The sequence below is a fragment of the Vipera ursinii genome (assembly GCF_947247035.1).
Source record: "Vipera ursinii genome assembly, chromosome: 1".
NCBI lineage: Eukaryota > Metazoa > Chordata > Lepidosauria > Squamata > Viperidae > Vipera > Vipera ursinii.
Genome location: NC_139512.1, coordinates 274,208,403 through 274,228,627, shown reverse-complemented (window position 1 = coordinate 274,228,627; position 20,225 = coordinate 274,208,403). Strand labels below are relative to the sequence as shown.

Below are 20,225 nucleotides of genomic sequence, written 5' to 3'. Positions count from 1 at the left end.
CTGTCTTCCTGCAGCAGAATGGAAGGCACTGAATTCTTTTGTTCTCTTTCTCTCAGTAATCTTTTGCACAGCAACAAGAAAGAGGGGACTTTTGAAAAATAAATGCTTTTATTTTGCCAGTGGCATCCCTCTATTAGATAAAAAATCTTATATACAGATAGTCCTTGATTTACAACCACTGATTTACCGACCGTTCAAAGTTACAATAGCACTGAAAGGAGTGACTGGTCCTCACACTTATAACTGTTATAGCATCCCATCAGTCACGTGATCAAATTTGGCTGCTTAGCGACCGGCATGAATTTACGACAGTTGCAGCATCCCAAGGTTATGTGATCATCATTTGCAACCTTCCCAGTCAGGTCTGACAAGCAAAGTCAACGGGAGGGGGGGAGGGATTTGGATTCATTTAACGATCATGTGATTCACTTAACAACCATGTCAAAAAATTCATAAAATCAGGGATGACTCACTTAACAATTACCTTGGTTAGCAAGCTGTAAATTGAGGACTATCTGTAGATTGAAAGAGCCCTTTATCCATAGAAAAATCCAACATTTTTTTTATATTCGGCTGAGCATATAGTTCTATTTAATCATATTTATAAAGACCAGCTCTGCAGGTAAACAGTGACTATTCAGTAGATGAAAATGGCAGTTATAAAGCAATACAGAAGAAACTGTGAAACAGCGGTTCTCTCCAAATCCAGTTTATATGCCATGTAGCAACATTGCCACTTTATCTAATACTTAAAACAAAGTATTACATAAAATGCTTAATATAAGAAAGTTTTTTCCTCATTAAAATAATGATACTACAGAGTGGACAGACTTGCTTCAATATTTTTGCTATTTCCCACATTGCTTCTTCTGTTCAGTTAAGCTGATGGCACTTCTAAAAAGCAACCAGATGCCTTGTTTATTTTAATGAAATCTGTGTTTCTCAGAAAATGTTACTCCTCCGCTCCCCCTTCCCCCGTTGGATTCTAAGTATCTTTTGAAGCTGATTGTTGTTCCCTTAGGCATGGTTTTGCTTTGTTTCTGCCTGGGCTTCTGTTTTTACTTTTCCGTTACATTTTAGCACAGCTTGCACAGACTTTTGGTGAAACTGCCAGCGGTTGTGTGGAGTGAGCAGTTCACAGCTCTGTAAAAATGCTGCATGTGGCCTTGTTTCGGCTGAAGTGGATCCCAGCCATTTCAGTTACCATAGTGATATTCCATTGCAGGAGCTGATAGATTCCAGACAGACTGGTGAGGGTCGCCTGCACAGGATCGAAACGCTGGCTCCTGCCGTGAAAAAGAACACAAGCGTTCAAGGGGCCAAAGACATGGACGCTGAAATGCAAGCCCTCCAGTCCGACTGGAAACAGTGGGAAGAGAATGCTTTCCAGTCCCAAAACAAGCTGCAGGAACTGGAGAGTCAGATGGCCTGGTCAGAGCAGGAGTTTGCAGCTCAGGCTGTTCTGCTGGAAGAGGCCTTGCAGCGCTTCAGCACATTGCTTGCAACCTGGTCTGAAGGCCTGACCCCTCTGGACAGCAAGCACACAGACCAAGAGCTGGTTGAATGCTGGCACCGAGAAAAGGTAAACTGCTTTCTTTCTGTGAGGCTGTCCTACACTTTGATGGGGGGGAGGATGCAGGGCGGGGAGGAGAGAGAAGTTGCTAATGGCCAGAAGAGAGTTCTCATTCAAACAAAAGCAGTACAGGACACAAGAAATGCAAAAACGAGAACTTTAAATGCTCTCTTGACTGAAAAAGTTAATATTGCCGCACGGGACTGGCCTATAAACTGCAGGGTTTCCATGCGTGGAGTCCAAAGGAGGTAACATACATCTCTGTGCTTGTTCCACCTCGGTTTCCTCCCCCCTCCCCTTTTTCTTTGTATGTATGTTTAGTTTCAGAAAGTAGAACAGAACGTTTCAAAGCAAAATGTGCCAGCTGTGAAGTCTTTATTGCCAAAAATAAAGAAATAAATCCCTCTGTTTCTCAAAAGGCTGTTATAAGCTATTCCTGAAAATCATGGGTGGCTGCTACATTCAGCCCTTTGATGGGAATTGTATCCGTCTTCCCAGAGAAGGGAGAAATTAGAAATGAGCATTCTGGCTTGTTCATGTTGGAAAAAAAAACAAAACAAAAATGGGTGCTTCATAGCTGTTTCTATCTCTTAGAATAACCACTTTGTGAATGCATCCACCGTGTTTTCAAAATTCCAGATGCCTCTATTAGTCATTAAAGTTTCAAGACATTTGCGTTTACACATAAAACTGCAGGGATGTCACCAAGGTTGTGTAATTATTTCACAGCTCCCCGTGTGTTCTCATGCTGCGTTTCATTGCTCTTTTAAAAACTAAACGTGGAGCCTCTTAGCAGAAGCAGACTCGGTTTTCCAAGATGCTTTCCTCCATGGTGTACATAAGTCTTGTCTGGTGAAAAAAAGACGTCTTTTCTAAGCTTTAGTGTAATTTAAAATATATTCTATTAGTTTGCGTGGTTTTGTGGGATGGCGATGGGCGCTCTCTGTTTTTCCAACTTCTACCGATGCCTTGACTCTCCCTGCTTCCTGCCCATTAGAAGCATTCCCTAAACTCCTTTGGAATGGAAGCACAAGAAGGTGTATTTTAGGAAGGTTGAACACTGCTAGAGAAACTACAGTTCAAAGGGAAATAAGACTTTTATATACTATCCTGTCACTTTGTAATTAAAGTGCCAGACCATGACATCCAGCCAGTGCAAATTGACAGAGCCTTGGTGGAGCAGTGGGCTAATGCCTCCTTAAGTAACACCAGCTGCCTGCAATTAGTGCAGGTTCGCATCCCACCAGGCTCAAGGTTGACTCAGCCTTCCATTCTTCCGAGGTAGGTAAAATGAGGACCCAGATTGTTGGGGGCAATTAAGCTGACTTTGTAATAATGCCGCTTGGGGTGTGTGTGAAAGCCCTAATAAGCAGGCGTATACATAGAATGAAGGCTACTGCTAAGTTTGTAAAGCCGCCCTGAGTCTTCGGAGAAGGGCGGGATATAAATGGAATAAAAATAAATAAATAAATAAAATAAAAACTTCCTCTACTTAGAGGGAAAAAATTATGAAGGAATCCTCAATTGACAGCCATTTGTTTAATGTCCATTCAAAGTTGCAACACTACTGAAAAAAGTGACTTTTGAACCAGCTCCCATGATTATGACCATTGCAGCATCCCCTCAGTCACATGACCAAACTTTGGGTGCTTGGCAGCTGGCTGTGTTTAGGATGGTTGCAGTGTCCCAGGGTCATGTGATCACCATTTGTAACATTCTCAGTTGGCTTTTGACAAGCAAAGTCAATGGGGAAATCCAGATTCGCTTAACAACCGCATGATTCACTTAACAATTGTGGCAATTTGCTTAACAATTATGGCAAAAAGCTAAAAAAAAATGGGACACAACTCACTTAACAACTGCCTTGCTTGGCAACAGATACTTTGGGCTCAGTCGTAGTTGTAAGTTGAGGACTATCTGTAAAAACAATCATTGGTATCAAACTAACCTTTAATGATAAAATAAAATGGGAAAATATGGATGGCTATGTCATGAGTTCCTAGACAATTTGTATGATTAAAACAATTTCCATTCCATTTAAAACATTGGTTCCACAATGGCTTCTCTTATTTTATGGGCACAGAAGAGAAAACCCTTCATTTTAGAATGGAGGGGGGAAGCATCATAGGAAAAGGATGTGGAACAACATGGTTTTGATCAAAGCTAGAATTAGGAAACTGTGACTAAATCTCTTGTTTGTTCAGGCTAATTTATTCCATTACTCCTTTCCAGTGCTTTTTTTGTTAAAAAAAAAAAAAGGTGCCGGAGCTCACTCACAGCTCCGGCTCTAGTCGAAAGCCCTTTACGGGGAGCGGGGAGGAAGAAGAACCGCTTTAGGGAGCTTCTGAGGTACAGATCACGTGAGCAGCAACAGCTGACGGACGCCATTGCCACGGCTTTTGAGAGGGTGCTGGTTCGGAGCTGGCATGTCTTCTGACCTTGTCCTCCTCCGTCTCTGATGACGCAGAGGCTTCCTCTGGAACCTGAGCAACCAAGGTGGCAGCAGCACTGCTGCTTTGGGAGAGCGCCTGGTCCCTCAAAGAGATTTGTTCCAGGAGTCAGTTCTGCTCCCTGGTGGCCAATGCGGGGGTGAGGACAGGCGATGGTGTGGGGGGAGCCCCATGAACCAAGGCAGAGAAGAGGATCTGCTTTCAGGGCCGTGGAAGTGTTTCCGGGTCGACCTTTGATGCCCCCGATTTCCCCAGGCAGCTTCCTTTCACCGAGCCAGAGCTTTACTCTCGCTGGCAGCTTAGAAGGAGCCGGTTCTTCCCTTTAAAAAAAAAAGGGCTGGAACACAGTTCTGGTGCATTCTATGACAAAAAAAGCACTGCTCCTTTCCAATTTACCAATTTTAAAACCATGAGATTTCATTTCAACTCGCCTGAAGATAATTGGCAGTGGGTGAGGAAGGAGATGGGAACAATACAAAAAGCCTTGAGAAGCTGCAGTTTTGTAGTTACACTCTCTGAAAATATCTTCCTTAAAAGATTCATTCCTTAAAGTGTTGTGTTTTCAAGAAGAGAATGTCAAGATTGTTTTACATTGTGAATATCATTTGTAATTTTTTACTGTGTGTGTCATGTATACATATGACCAGTAGAAGAAAAATGTGGTCTATTATTTTTATTCAACAGATTCCAGGATTATTATTTCATTTTGAAAATCCTTAGAAGGGTAGAGTTTATTTTAATTTTCTTTTGATTGAGAGGATTGATTGAACCCTTGAAAACCGTTGGTATTCAATTGCTTTGAAACTTAATGAATTTGGTACTCAGTGCATTTTGAAGTGAAAAATTTGTCCCGGTACTCATCATTTGTTTGGTATTCAACACACAAGCTAGAAATTGTTGGTGTTGACTTTCTTGTGACTCACTATGTTATTCCATATGGGGAAAAATTGTTTGGTACATATCGCTTAGGGTACTCATTGTGCCTCCCGGAACCAATTAACAATGACTACCAAGGTACCATTGTAATTACTTTTATTACTTTGTAAATAACTCAAGGTGGCAAATATATCTAATACTTATTCCTCCTATTTTTCCTATAACAACACTGTGAGGTGGCTTGTACTGAGAAAGAGTGACTGGCCCAAAGTCACCTGGCCAGATTTTGTTTTGTAGGACTAGAATTGGTTTCTAGCCTTATGCCTTAACTACTAGCGCTACCTGGTCACATCCATTCCATCCATACTTTTAATCCTGATCCCACTGATCAATCAGCTGAACATTTAGTTCATTAATCAGTTCATGAATTTATTCTTTCACAACAAAACGTGGTATTATTTTTTCCCCTCCTGATGTCGACCAGAATACGTTCATAAATGCAATAAAAAGTTTACTTGGTTTAGTGAAAAATAATCAGTGTAGCCTATATAAGTCCATTCCCATAGGGAATCCATGGTTAATCAAACTCTTATTCGTTAAAAAGCATGTTAAAAAAGCATTTTCCAATATATGTGTCATTACTGAATTTTTATCTGCCAGAAAAATAATACAATTTGCCAAAGTGACTTGCAATTTTTAAAAACCTGGAGTTTACCTAAGAATTGATATACAATTTGCTTTTTTAGATAATGTGTTTGACTGACTGTACCTCCCCTAAAACATGTCAGACCATGTGTCAGGTCCCCTTTTTCAGATAGCCTGCCATTCTGGTGGAAGGGGGAAGGAGGTCACTTTGGGGAAACATTTTTGCATACTTTCACTTTTGCTATAGCTGCTTGTGAATTAGCGAGGGGGATCGTCTTTGAAGATGGAATGGATTCCCTTCCAGCCTGTTCCAGCCCGACACCAAGGTTGCTGTGCCTCCAAGATGAACTGTTATCTGTCCTGTGCTTCGGTGTTCTCAAAACAACCTTGGCTGCCGGTGTACTGTATTGGCTGCCAGTGTACTGGTCAGGGGTGTTGGGCTTCAAAGGGGGAAGAATAGCTTGTTGCTTTGGATGGGAATGTTAGATTCCTCTTGACTCTACTGCAACCACTCCTTCTCAGTAAAAGTTCTTTTGATCTAGCACATGGTGTCAAGTCTTCTCCTGAGAGAGACATGTGTTTGACTTCAAGGACCCCCTTGCGGTTTGCTATCCTATCAGACTTTTTAAAAGTTTATATAAAAATGGTGAGAGCACTTACGCTACCGGTGCTACATAAACATAATTTTTGATTGTGGTTTCGTTTTATAAAGGAAACTCTGGATGCCCTAACAAAGGCCGAGTCTATTAATGATGATATTAAGGCTCAGTTAAATGATCTTTGCCGGTTTTCCAAAGATTTGAGCAGCTATTCTGCAAAGGTTTCCCAGTTATTTAAAGAATATAATAGGTAAGTTTCCATCTTCTGTATAGCTAGCTCTTGATTTATGACTGTACATTTAGTAACTGTTCAAAGCACTAAAAAAAGTGACTTAAGGCCTCTTATTGCACTTACGACTGTTGTACCTTCCATGGTCACGCAATCAAAATTCAGGTGTTTGTCAACTGGCATGCATTTACGATGTTTGCAGCATCCCAGGCTCACATGATCAACATTTGTAACTTTTCTGGCTGACTTCTGATAAGAAAGTCAATGGAGGAAGCTGAATTTGTTTAACATCTGCATGATTCACTTTATGACTGTGATGATTTGCTTAATGACCACAGCAAAAAAGGTTGTAAAATCAGGGGCAACTCACTTAATGACCACGTTGCTTAGCAACAGAAATTCTTGTCCCAATTGAGGTTGTAAATCAAGATCTTCCTGTAGAGAGGGTTGTCCTGTGTTCCCATCTACATTGTGAAGCTTTGCTATACTGCAATTACCATTTAAATATGTTTCAGAGCACATTAAAATATTACACAAGTACAAAATAAAACAAATCCCTCTTTGAGATAAAAGATGCTAATGTAGAACTATTTTGTTCTGATTTAGCATATGAAGACCCCATATAGTTCTGCTATATAAAACTATAAGTTTATATATCACCATTTCTCAATCTGATAACCTTAAGATAAGTATAAGTCCAACTCTCAAAATCCCTGGCCCAACATGATCATGGGGATGATGACTGATGTAGCATTGTCAACGTTTTTTCTTGGATCATTACAACGCTAATGACAGTTTTTGAGAATTACCATATAAATTAGGAGTAAGCAGTATTATAAATTTATGCCCCAGGTGTATCTGCAGAATAGATGGACTGCAAAAATAAATCTGCCTGTCTGTCTATCTGGCTGTCTATTCTCTCTCTCCCTCTCCTTCTCTTCTCTCTCTGAAATATAGGCAGTTTTTAAAGAACGTATTTTCATTTTGTTGCCCGTGTCAGACGTCACTTTTTCATTATCCATCACCCTTGCTTGAAAGGCCATCACTTGAGAAATTGATGTATCATGTGAAACGTTGTAGCTACTTCTTTCTTCCTAGCATAACCCCAGTCTGTATTTCTGTTTGAATAACATGGTTCCTGAAGTCTTTGTCTACAAGCTTCAAAGGGATGCCAAAGCAAAGAGCAGGCCTTGCAGCAGAGATTCAGGACAGCCTTCAGAGATTTTCAGCAGTGGCTGGTCAATTCCAAAATCACTACTGCCAAATGTTTTGACGTGCCTCAAAATGTCAGCGATGTTACAGCTAACATACAGAAAATACAGGTAATTCTTCAGATTCAATTGTCATGTTACCTGAATACAGAAAAAGTGTGGCTAATTTTAATTATGTTTATTGGAAACAAGCTAGTCTCAAAGTATAACTTATGAAATTAGATTGCTTTTACTCAATGTCATAGTTAGTGTTTGCAGGTAATCTTCGACATATAAAAGTTCATTCACTGACTGTTCGAAGTTACACTGGCACTGAAAAAAGTGACGTAGGACTGTTTTTCACACTTATAACATTTACAGCACCCCCCATGGTCATGTGATCAAAATTCAGATGCTTGGAAACTGGTTCATGTTCATGAGTGTCCTGGGAACATGTGATCACCTTTTGTAACCATCTGACATGCAAAGTCAATGGGAAAGTCAGATTCACTTAACAAGCATGCTACTAACAACAATTGCAGTGATTCGCTTAACAATTATGGCAAGAACAATCACACAATGGGGCAAAATTCACTTTACAAATGTCTCACTTAACAACAGAAATTTTGGGCTCAACTGTGGTTGTACATCGAGGATTGCCTGTACTTTAGTTTGGGAACACTTGACAGTTCTCTCCACAAGAAAGAACATGTGAAAAATGGGATTCTCTGATGAGATTCATTTTTGAAATTATGTATGTCTGTGTTTTGCGGAGTTACAAAATTATTTACATTTTGTGGAGCCTTTTGGTTCACACCATTTATTTATTTTATTTATTTATTTGTTTTTATAAACCGCCCTTCTCCCGAGGGACTCGGGGCGGTGTACAGAGTAAGGTAGGCAAACATAATGAAACAGTACTGAAAAACAATAAACAAAACAAACTGGGACCCCAATTAGAGCTATCAGGCCAGGCCGGACTGCTGGAATAGGTAAGTCTTCAAGTCGCGCCGGAAGGTGCGGAGGTCGGGGCCATCTGGATTTCAGTTGGTAAGCAGTTCCAGAGGGCTGGCGCACCCACTGAGAATGCCCTCCCCCTGGGGCCCACCAGCCGACATTCCTTGAGCGGTGGCACCCTGAGGAGGCCCTCTCTGTGGGAGCGCACAGGGCGGTGGGGTGTTGACATTGGCAGAAGGTGCTCCCGTAGGTAGTCCGGACCCATGCCATGTAGGGCTTTGTTTGTCATTGTTAGCACCTTGAACTTCACCCGGAAGGCAACTGGAAGCCAGTGCAGTGCACGGAGGAGAGGTGTGATATGGGAGTATCGGGAGGCTCCCAAAAGTGTCCGTGCCGCTGCACTTTGCACCAGTTGAAGCTTCCGAGTGGATCTCAAGGGCAGCCCCATGTAGAGAGTGTTACAGTAGTCTAGGCGAGAGGTCACAAGGGCATGGGTGACTGTACGTAAGGCATCCAGGTCCAGATAAGGCCGTAGTTGGCGCACCAGTTGAACCCGGGAGAAGGCCCCCTTGGTCACAGCTCCTATGTGATCTTCCAGGGAGAGCTATGAGTCTAGGAGGACACCCAGGTTGCGGGCCCTATCAACAGGGGGTAGTAACTCATCCCTGATGTTAAGGGATGGGATGCTCTGAGTAACCTGGCTTGCCGGTACGTACAGCCATTCAGTCTTGTCCGGGTTCAGTTGAAGCCTGTTCCTCCCCATCCATTCCCGAACCGCTTTCAGGCAGCGGGACATCACGTTGAGGGCATCACTGATGTTGTTTGGAGTTGAGATGAAAAGCTGGGTGTCATCAGCATACTGATGGTACCCTACTCCAAAGCTATGAATGATCTCACCCAGCGGTTTCATGTAGATGTTGAACAGGAGAGGCGAGAGGACCGACCCCTGAGGGACTCCGCAAACGAGAGGCCTTGAAGTCGACCTCTGTCCCCCTGCCAGCACCGACTGCGAGCGACCCTGGAGAAAGGAGGAGAACCAACGCAGAACCGTGCTTCCCACTCCCAGTCCCCTGAGGCGCCACAGCAAGATACCATGGTCGATGGTATCGAAAGCTGCCGAAAGGTCTAATAAGACTAGGACAGAGGAATGGCCCCTGTCCCGGGCTCTCCAGAGATCATTCATCAGAGCGACCAATGCCGTCTCCGTGCTGTAGCCCGGCCTGAAGCCTGATTGGCACGGGTCTAGATAAACCGCTTCATCCAGGACCTGAGGAAGTTGGTGCGCCACCACGCTCTCAACAACCTTCACAAGGAAGCAAAGATTGGAGACTGGACGAAAGTTATTCAATGAGGATGGGTCCAAGGTGCGCTTCTTGAGGAGAGGTCTCACCACCGCCTCCTTCAAGGTGGTGGGGAAGTGACCCTCACTCAGAGAAGCAGAGATGACCGCCAGGAACCAGCCTCGTGTCCCCTCTCGAGCCGCATAAGCCAGCCAGGAAGGGCACGGGTCCAGTAAGCATGTGGAGGAGCTCAACCTCATAATCCTGTCCACTTCCTTAGGAGTCACAGGATCAAATTCCTCCCAGATGACGTCGACAAGACTGTCCATGTCTTGTTCTTCCAACTCAGCCCAGTTGGAGTCCAGGCCGGTTCGAATCCGAGCAATTTTATCCAGCAGATATTGACCGAATTCCTCGGCTCGACCCTGCAAGGTTTCCTCCCTCACCTCTTGGTTCAGTAGGGAGCGAGTCACCCTGAACAAGGCAGGGTCTGCGGACACGATGAGGGTGGAAAAGTAGTTGGATTTTGCCACCCTTATCGCAGCGAGATAAGACCTGGTGAGGATTCTTAATCGCAATCGGTCGGATTCGGATCGACTGGATCTCCAACGGCTCTCTAGGCCCCGTCTCTGAAGCTTCATCTCCCGGAGCTCCGCAGTGAACCATGGGGCTCGCTGGGATCTGCGCCGGGTCAGAGGCCACATGGGTACAACTCGGTCCAGAGCCTCCGTGGCTGCCTTTTCCCAGGCTTCCACTAAGGCATCCGCCGAGCTGTGAGCAGGGAGTGCATGTGCGTCCCCAAGTGCTGCCTGGAACCTATCAGGGTCCATTAGGCGCCTAGGGTGGTACCATCTGGTTGGCACCGTGCACCCACGGCGGGGGGTGGCAAAGGGGAAGTCTAGCCATAGAAGGTGATGATCGGTCCATGACAGGGGCGTAACAGTCGTGGCACCCCCACCGATATCACGCCACTGTCCAGACAAGAACACCAAGTCTGGGGTGTGGCCTCCCTCATGAGTCGGTCCAGAAATTATTTGCGACAGGTCCATGGCCGCCATGGAAGCCATGAACTCCCGAGCCAGTTCGGACGATCCTCCCAGGGACGGTAGGTTAAAGTCGCCCAAGACCATGAGTTTTGGGAATTCAACCACCAACCCTGAGAGGACATCGAGTAGCTCGGGCAGGGCTGCCGCTGCACGATTAGGTGGTAGGTATGCCAGCAGCAGGCCCAACTGCGCCCCCAGGCCATATCTCAGAAGGAGAGACTCACACCCGACCATCTGAGGGATGGTGGTCTCTCACGGGCTAAGGGACTCCCTGATGATAACTGCCACTCCCCCGCCCCTCCCATGGGTCCGAGGCTGGTGCAGCACCTGGAAACCTGGCGGGCAGAGGTCAACCAGAGGGACACCACCCTCTGGGCCCAGCCAGGTTTCCGTGATGCAAGCCAGGTCCGCGTGCTCGCTCTCCACTAGGTCACGAACGAGGTGAGCCTTGTTAGCTACGGACCTGGCATTCAGGTAGACCAGCCTTAGCATAGGAGACTGCACACCTTCGCTCCCGGGTCCTCCGGGGAAGTACAGAGGGTCGGAGCAACTCACCGCTTGCACAGAGCGGAGATGACACTCCCGGTGACGATACAGCCCTCTGTTTGTGCACCTTCTGCCGTTCCCCACCATCCTGGGAATAGGCTGTTCGTCAGTTCGCCACTGGGTTTTGTCGGCGACTGGTCCTCGTTTTTCACCATCGCGAATGGTCGTAGGCCTGGCCTGCGTTATGGTAGCTGGAAGGCCTGCCTTTCCCGAGCAACCATAGTCTTTTCCCGCCCCCCTCCCTAACCCGACAAAAAACTTGACTAGAAACTTAACCAGGGGCCTCTTGTTGGTCTTGTGATGAAGGCCCCTGACCCTGCCTGGCCATCTCTCAGAGGCCCAATGGTCGGGCCCGTCATCGAGGTTCGATGTATTGAAGGCAGGACGAACCCAGGAGAGGGGGGAACTCCTGAGGGCGAGTAGATCTATGCTTGAATATTGGAGTAGCATAGGGAGCATTGGGAAGCATTGGGAAGGCGGTCCCCTGGGTGGAGCATTGGAAGGAGGGTCGAGTCGGGTAGGTGGATATCTGGACCGTCATCCAACCACTGCCACTTGGCTGGGTGAACCCCAGAAGCAGGCCACTCCCCATCCTCTCACGATGGGTTGTGACTCTGCTTCTGGGGGTGGTCCAGGACCCACTCTGGGTGAAGCATACCCCATAGAGCTCTCACCTCTATGGGGCTGCAGGTGTAGGACAGGCCACTCTGCCACCGTGGCTTGCACCCAGGCCCATCATGTCCTGTGGGGCGAGGGAGGGCAGGGGGTTCGGAGCTGGTGGATGCAAGATGATGATGGCCTCGGTGGTCTAGTCGCCGTCATCTCCACTGGTCAGCTCCATCGTGGCGTCTTTAGGTTGTTGATCGGCACGGAGACACTGTCGGCACCCAGGGTGCGGGCCGGAGATGCCACGCCGCGTCTAGTAGTGCTGCCGTCGAGGGTTTTTGGTGAGTTGGTTGGCCGGGGCCTGGAGAAGCTTTGCGCCGTTGTCGCCCCTCGGTGGTGGTCGATCGGGTCCGCATAGCCGGTCTGCGGCGTCTCCTTGATCCCTTGGAAACGCCGCCGTTGTTCAGGAGCAGGCCAGGAGGTCGAGGCAGAGTAACGACTCCGGTCCTGCTCAGGGCGGTTGCTGCGGCTGCCTCTTCCGCCGCCTAGCTGATCCATTTGATCCGCGGGGTCTTTCCTGATCTTCCCATTTGCCGCCGTTGCCCAGGGAGGCATAACAGGGAGCCGAGGGTGGAGGCGCCGGCCCCACTCCGGATGGCTGTAGCAGCTGCAGCGGCTCAGGGGCGGGTCAGGGGCGCCCCACCGCCACTGCCTCCGCCGGGGTTCAGGCCCGTGGGGAGACGACAGACTAGGGCCCCGCGGGGTTCTCGCCGTTGCCATTGCCGACGATGCCGCTGCCTCCGCCACCCAGCTGGTCCACGGCGCCTCCGTTGATCGATTGGAGACGCCGCCGCAGCCCGGGAGTCGAACAGGGGGGGGTCAGGGCAGGGCAGAGATGTTGGCCCCTCTTGGATGGCAGCAATGGTTGTGGTGGCTTAGGGGTGGGCCGGTGATGCCCCGTCGCCACTGCCACCGTCGCTTTTAGGCTCCTGGGACAGACGGTCAGCTTGGGGGCTGGAGAGCCGTCGCTGCTGCTGCTGTTGATTTCGTTGCCGGCGCCTCCGCCGCACAGCTGATCTGCGGAGATGCCGCCCTTGCCCGGTGATCGGGATCGTGGGAGACCGCAGACCAGGGCCCACTGAGCTCTCACTGCCGCCGCCGCCGAAGATGCCGCCGCCACCCGGGAGCCGGTCAGGGGGCCGGGGCAGAGCAGAGCCTCCGGCCCCTCCTGGATGGCTGCAATGGCTGTTGTGGTCCAGGGGCGGGCCTCTCACCGCCGACGCCGCCGAACATGCCACCGCCTCCGCCACCCAGCTGGTCCAGCTGGTCTGCAGCATCTCCGCCAATCTCCCGGAGACGCCGCCGCCACCCGGGAGCCGGTCAGGGGGCCGGGGCAGAGCAGAGCCTCCGGCCCCTCCTGGATGGCTGCGATGGCTGTCGTGGTCCAGGGGCGGGCCTGGAGACGCCCCGCCGCCACCACCACCGCCGCTGCCAGGCTCCCTGAATCGACGACCAGCCTGGGGGCTGGAGAGTCGTCGCCGCCGCCGCTGTCGTCCTCGCCGCTGGCGCCTCCGCCGCACAGCTGATCCGCGGAGACGCCGCCCTTGCCCGGCAGTTTGACAAGTGGTAGAGGCAGGGCGGAGGTGCTGGCCCCGTTTATAACGGTTGCCAATGGCCCAGGCCATAAACCACTCACATTTTTTCCCTCGTCCTTAAATACTATTCTGAATAACCATGATTCTGTAAGTGTTGATTATATACAGAGATAACTTTTTATGTGCTTTCTCTTCCTCGCAGCATTGTAAGTTATTAATATAGAAAGATAACTTTTTATATGCTTTCTCCTCCTCACAGCCTTGTAAGTTATTAATAGTTACCTTTGTATATAATCGGCGCTTACAGAATCATGGTTATTCAGAATAGTACTTAAGGACCAGGGATAAAATATTATTAATAACTTACAAAATACTGTAGATAGTTGAAGAACCACTGAGAACCCAGTATTTATTTATGTTTGCATATGAGCAAAGTACAAATATACAAATGGGAGGAACAGAGTATATGCATTCTGTCCTTTGCCATTTCTCAGCTAGCCCTGAAGTGTTCTCTGGACAAGAGTCGGCCTTGAAGTCCAAAACATTTTTTTCATATTGTGCCACAGTGATACAACCAAACTGTCTTTGGGTATGTGTATTAATGAATGCAGTAAAGAGAACTAAGCAGACAGGAGGTTTTTACTGATAGAACATTGGCTTAAAAAACAGAACTAAAATACTTTTTAGATGGAAAGTTTAGATGTTAGATGTTCTTTCAGCTTTCAGTAATTGGAGAGAAACTTTCTACATCTTAGATATAAAAGGGTAAGAAAGCAGCATAAATTATAGTTTTTTGTTTGTTGGGTTTAGCAAATGTTGTGTTTGTACATATTGCTTGCTATTTGTATCATATTAGTCTATATATGTGTGTATTTTGGCTTAGGAATTCTTATCTGAAACTGAGACTGGTCAACATAAATTAAATTTAGTGGTGTCCAAAGGAGAACTGTTAAGTTCTATATTACCTAAAGAAAAAGTGAAATCCATTCACACCAAAATTGCTTCAGCTAAAGAGGACTGGAAGAAATTTATTTCCACTGTGCACCAAAAGGAAACAGCTTTAGAGGTATGAGATCAGTTACAAAAGAAATCAATTAGTTGAAACAATTTTTGACTTTTCCTTCCAAATATACTTATGCTTAATTGTGCATCAAGCCTAAATGATGGATCTTATCTTTTCTCTAGACCTCTTTTATCTAGACCTTTTATAAAGTTTTTAAAGCCATTTTGTTGCAGACACATACTGAAATCCCAAACCTTTATTGTGTTTTACAATTAGTAACCAAAGCTTGTATTATATTTCAAAAGAACTGGAAGGCCATTTAACCAATTAATACTGGGAAGATATGTTCCATGTGTCTGGCAAGCCAATTTATCTTTTAATTAACTAAAGATTCTGGATTCTTTAAAGACAATCTGACATATATTCTATTTCAACAGTTTGAGCCACTCAGTACAGAATTTTGGTTCTCTTTGTCTAAGCAAAGAAATGTCTCATCTGGAACAGAGATTCCATTCATGACAATGTTGAATCTAATAGCACTTCTGGATACTGAACTGTATGGTGAAAATATTTTATCCAAAATTATGGACTAGTGATGAATGCTCCCTATCCTGACTTTTTTTCTAGAATTTAAAGGTACAGATGAAGGACTTTGAAACAAATGCTGAACCTCTTCAAGACTGGTTGAATAAAACCAAAGAAATGGTGCAAAGTAGTAATAATAATCTGCATGACCTTCTCACTAAAAAGAGAGAACATCAGAAATTACAGGTAATATTAAGATAAGATCGCTCTATTTATTTAAGCATGTTTTGGGCCAAAAGCTTTCTTTAGGTTATATGTTCTGATTCATATGATCAATTGAAAATATGCCGAAAGACCATTTTATCTGCTGTGGGAGAATCTAACAAATCTCATTTCAAAGTTCAAATCTTTTTGAACACCAGACTATTCAATCCAGTGCTGATGTGGTCTTCATTGCTTCAAGGGGATATTTGATTTGATTCTGCAAAAGGAATCCCTTACTATTGGCAAAGCAAAATATTGACAAAATGACTAGACAATATCATAGAAGTGTTATTCATGTTTAACACTTTAAGAAGCCTAAATTTCAACTTCTTGACTTTCTAATCCCAGTGTTAAATATGGAACTCAAAATAATGTGTGTGTGAGAAATTTCATCAATAACAACAGACTAGGCTTCACACAATATTTATAACCTTATAATCTTACAACCTTGTTTATGTCATGACCATTTTATTCTACTTTTCCTTAACAAATATTGTGATTAGATTACTGAGAAACTGCTTGAAACTGGAGCACTATTTTGAGGAAAGTAATTTATTCTACCTTCTGAAGAAACAATGGCACATTGCCACAGGTCAAACTGATCATTAGGAAAGGCTTAGCATGTCCAAGTCTATTAACAGAATTTTTCTGATGCCTATCCGTCTACCTGCCTTGCTGCTTGCTTTTTCCCCCGCGTTCGTACTAAACAAATATGTGCTTATGCTTTGCAGTCTGTCCTTGAAGAAATAAAATGTAATGAGCCTCAGCTCAACAGATTAAAAGAAAAAGCTCAGCAGCTTTGGGAAGAACAAGCTGCCAGCAAAAACTTTGTGCACAGAGTTTCTCAGCTATCGTCTCTCTATCTTGCTCTGAGCAACCTAACAAAGGTAATGCTCCTGTAGGTGCTTTTACGCAACAAGTCTAGTAAAAAATAAAAGACTGCCTTCTGAAATGCTGCAGATCTGTTTATGAAATGGTCTTATCTGTATGTTAAAACCAGAATGGTTGAAGGCAAGATTGTTAGTTCCACACCAATGAGAGGGGAACATGAGGTGTGAGAGAAAGATACAGCAAGCAGTATTTTACTGATACTGGCTTGTTTCTTTACATTTAGGGCATGTTAAAGAGTTATATTAAACGGTCCTGTAAAAAATGACTACATAAAGAGAAATATATTAAGAAACAGGATATAGACAGGTATCATTTTGTGAGAAAGTAATATTGTGGACTTGTAAACTAATAAATCCAAGGCCTAACTAGCAGAAGAAAGAAGAATGCACTGCTCATTTAATGCATGTTTTCCTAAATGTTTATAAAATGGAGATCTTGGGTGGGTCATCAGTTTACCACTCTGTTCATATATAAGTTTATTTTATTTCATTTATTAAATTTGTTTGTTGTCCATCTCACCATGAGTCAGCTCTGGTCAGCTTACAACATTAAAAGAAGTAAAACCATATATATAGGGGAGGATTGGCGGGTGAAGGAATGTGGGATCTGCTAGTGGTTCATCACTCACCAGCGTCAAACTCCCTTATTGGGGCCCCAGGCCATCTGGCAGAGCCAGTTCTTCAGACACTTATGGAAGGTCAGGACAGTGGGGGCAGATCTCACCCCGGGGGAGGGGCAAGATGTTCCAAAGGGCCGGAGCCACAGCAGAGAAGGCTCTTCTCCGGGACTGCTGGAATTCCTTGACCAATGGGGTCTGCAGCATTCCTACTCTGCTGACATGGGTGGGGCAGTCCTGATAAATAAACCATATCAAAACTAAATAAAATGTGCATACTATATAATTAGCAGGTGTATGCAATACATACGTAATTTTAAACAATATCTTTACTGAGATCCATAACTTCTTGTCACATGAGATTTTGATAAATACAAGAAGGATTTAAAAAGTATAAGCAAAAGAATCACCCAGCCATGTTCATTAGATATAACAAACTTGTACAGTATTCTAGTTCCAAGCAAATTTTACTTCTGGTTTCCCTGCAGTAAGAAATGGGGCAGTTAAAATTTTGCCCGTTTCCTCATTCTGAACTTAGTTTTCTGAGATTTCCCTTTCTGATTTTTTCTCAACTCTAGTGGAATGATAGATTATCTGAATGGTTGGTAATGTTAACATCTGTATGAATTTAAGGAAAAGGTCTCCAGAATGGACAGAATAGTAGCAGAGCACCAACAGTTCTCTCATGGATTAAAGGAGCTTCAGGACTGGATGACAGATACAATTCAGGTGCTTGACTCTTACTGCTGCCCCACAGCAGACAAAAACGCCCTTGATAATAGAATGACAAAGCTTGAGGTAAGATGAGATGTCAAAGAATCCTACACACATTAGGAGTTACATTCTAAATGTTTTTATTATGATTTATATTATAATTTTAATTGTGTAAAGTGGATTGTATGTAATTATATACGTAATTATGTACAGTATGTATTCTTTCCAACGTCCCTGAAAACCACGATGAGGTGGTCACTGACCTCGAGCCAGACATCCTAGAATGTGAAGTGAAGTGGGCCTTAGGAAAGCTGAGCAACAATAAAGCTAGTGGAGGTGACAGTATTTCAGCTGAGCTATTCAAAATTTTAAAAGACAATGCAGTAAAAGTGCTACACTCAATTTGCCAGCAAATTTGGAAAACTCAACAGTGGCCACAGGATTGGAAAAGATCAGTTTACATTCCAATTCCAAAGAAAGGCAGTGCCAAAGAATGTTCAAACTATCACACCATTGCACTCATTTCACATGCTAGTAAAGTTATGCTTAAACTCCTACAAGCTAGACTCCAACGGTATGTGGATTGAGAACTACCAGAAGTACTGGCAGGATTTCAAATAGGCAGAGGAACTAGAGATCAAATTGCCAACATACACTGGATCATAGAGAAAGCTAGGGAGTTCCAGAAAAAACGTCTGCTTCATTAACTATGCTAAAGCCTTTGATTGTGTGGATCACAACAAACTGTGACAAGTTCTTAAAGAGATGGGCGTACCAGACCATCTTATTTGTCTCTTGAGAAACCTATATGCGGGTCAAGAAGCAACAGTGAGAACTGGACATGGAACCACTGATTGGTTCAAAATTGGGAAAGAAGACCGGCAAGGCTGTATACTGTCGCCCTGCCTATTTAACTTATATGCAGAGCACATCATGAGAACGGCAGGGCTAGATGAATCAAAAGTTGGAATTAAGGTTGCCGGTTTCCTCAACATTTTTTAAAACCCATCTGTCTAGTATTCCAAAAATTTGAAATTATGTAGAGAGAGAGAGAGAAACTTTGGAAAGCTCTTAAAAAAGAGTGGAGAGCAAGGAAAGTGAGGAAATGTTTGAGAAAATAGGAGAGAGATGTATTGGATTGTTCTCCACCTTGAGTTATTTGTAGAAATTTAAGGCGGGACACAAATATATAAATAAATAATTGGAAAAAGGTAGAGGAGCGTGATAAGAATAGACACAGGCTGTCTTTGCTTTTCAGGCAATCCTTTCATTGAAGCAAGAGAAAGAAATTCAAATGAAAATGGTAGTGACAAGAGGAGAATCTGTTTTACAAAATACATCAGTAGAAGGAGCATCTGTGATTGAACAACAGCTGAAAACTCTGAAGGACACATGGGCTTCCCTCTTGTCTACGTGTATCCACTGCAAAAGGTAAAACACAACATGGCTATGAAAGAATTTATAAAATGCACAGCACAAACCTCAGCATAAGAAATTACAGAGAATAGTCTACATCAGTGTTTCTTAAGCATGATCCTAGGATCCTGGGGGTTCCTCAAGACCCTCTCAGATATCTCCCAAATTATTTGCCAGCTGTGTTGAAACAATACAATATTAAAATTCCACCAAACAACGGTTAGAAACAGCTGTTTTTAGCTGTCTTCCCCCCCCCCATTTCTCTTTGTAAAAAAATACAAATTCAAACTTTGGCAAACAACACGTATCAACAATCAATTGTTGCTGATCAGAGATCAGGTATAAATTTCTCCTTCTTGTTGTGTATGATAATTTCCTTAGGTATTTCCCCCAATTCCACAGATTTTGCTATTTCATTAAAAGACCAAACACTTGGGGATGTCAGATAAGTGACATAGCTTGGCTTGTATAGACACATAAGAGACAGCCAGGACAGGGAGGTTATTTCAAAATAACCCTAAGAGCCTTGCAAATAGCAGAGTTGCTTTAAATAGTTCTTTAATGTAAAGTACTCCTTATGAATTCCTTGTGTATCCCTATATAATGCACAATGTATTCTTAGTATATATAAAATAATTAGCACCATTTGTTGATAATGTAATTGGAACTAAGAGCCTTGGTGGAGCAGTGGGCTGATGCCTCCTTAAGTAACACCAGCTGCCTGCAATTAGTGCAGGTTCGCATCCCACCAGGCTCAAGGTTGACTCAGCCTTCCATCCTTCCGAGGTAGGTAAAATGAGGACCCAGATTGTTGGGGGCAATTAAGCTGACTTTGTAATAATGCCGCTTGGGGGGGGGTGTGTGTGAAAGCCCTAACAAGCAGGCATATACATAGAATGAAGGCTACTGCTAAGCTTGTAAGCCGCCCTGAGTCTTCGGAGAAGGGCGGGATATAAATGTAATAAAAAAAAAAAACTAGGTTACTGAATTATACAGAACTAAGTATATGGATTACTTTTAACATTTCAGCCAGCTCGAAGGGGCTCTTTCCAAGTGGACAAGCTACCAAGATGATGTTCAGCAGTTTACTAGTTGGATGGACAAAGTAGAAGCAATTATGAATACCTCAGAAAGACAGTATTCTGAACTGAGGGGGAAAAAATCTTCACTCAGCAAATCTAAGGTTTGTAGAAAGTCTATCCTA

At 44.4% G+C, this 20,225-nt stretch overlaps 1 protein-coding gene across 1 annotated transcript in view; it reads left to right on the top strand.

The window, feature by feature from the left end:
* SYNE1 (spectrin repeat containing nuclear envelope protein 1) overlaps positions 1 to 20,225 on the top strand; it is a gene marked incomplete at its 5' end in the record, with an annotated part of 320,362 nt that overhangs the window by 135,117 nt on the left and 165,020 nt on the right. Inside the window, 9 exons of the mRNA XM_083348719.1 lie at positions 1,226 to 1,582; positions 6,257 to 6,393; positions 7,517 to 7,694; positions 14,476 to 14,658; positions 15,223 to 15,366; positions 16,116 to 16,271; positions 17,525 to 17,689; positions 18,864 to 19,036; positions 20,051 to 20,204. Coding sequence (XP_083204845.1) covers positions 1,226 to 1,582; positions 6,257 to 6,393; positions 7,517 to 7,694; positions 14,476 to 14,658; positions 15,223 to 15,366; positions 16,116 to 16,271; positions 17,525 to 17,689; positions 18,864 to 19,036; positions 20,051 to 20,204 — 1,647 coding nt within the window. The remainder of the gene's footprint in view (positions 1 to 1,225; positions 1,583 to 6,256; positions 6,394 to 7,516; positions 7,695 to 14,475; positions 14,659 to 15,222; positions 15,367 to 16,115; positions 16,272 to 17,524; positions 17,690 to 18,863; positions 19,037 to 20,050; positions 20,205 to 20,225) is intronic.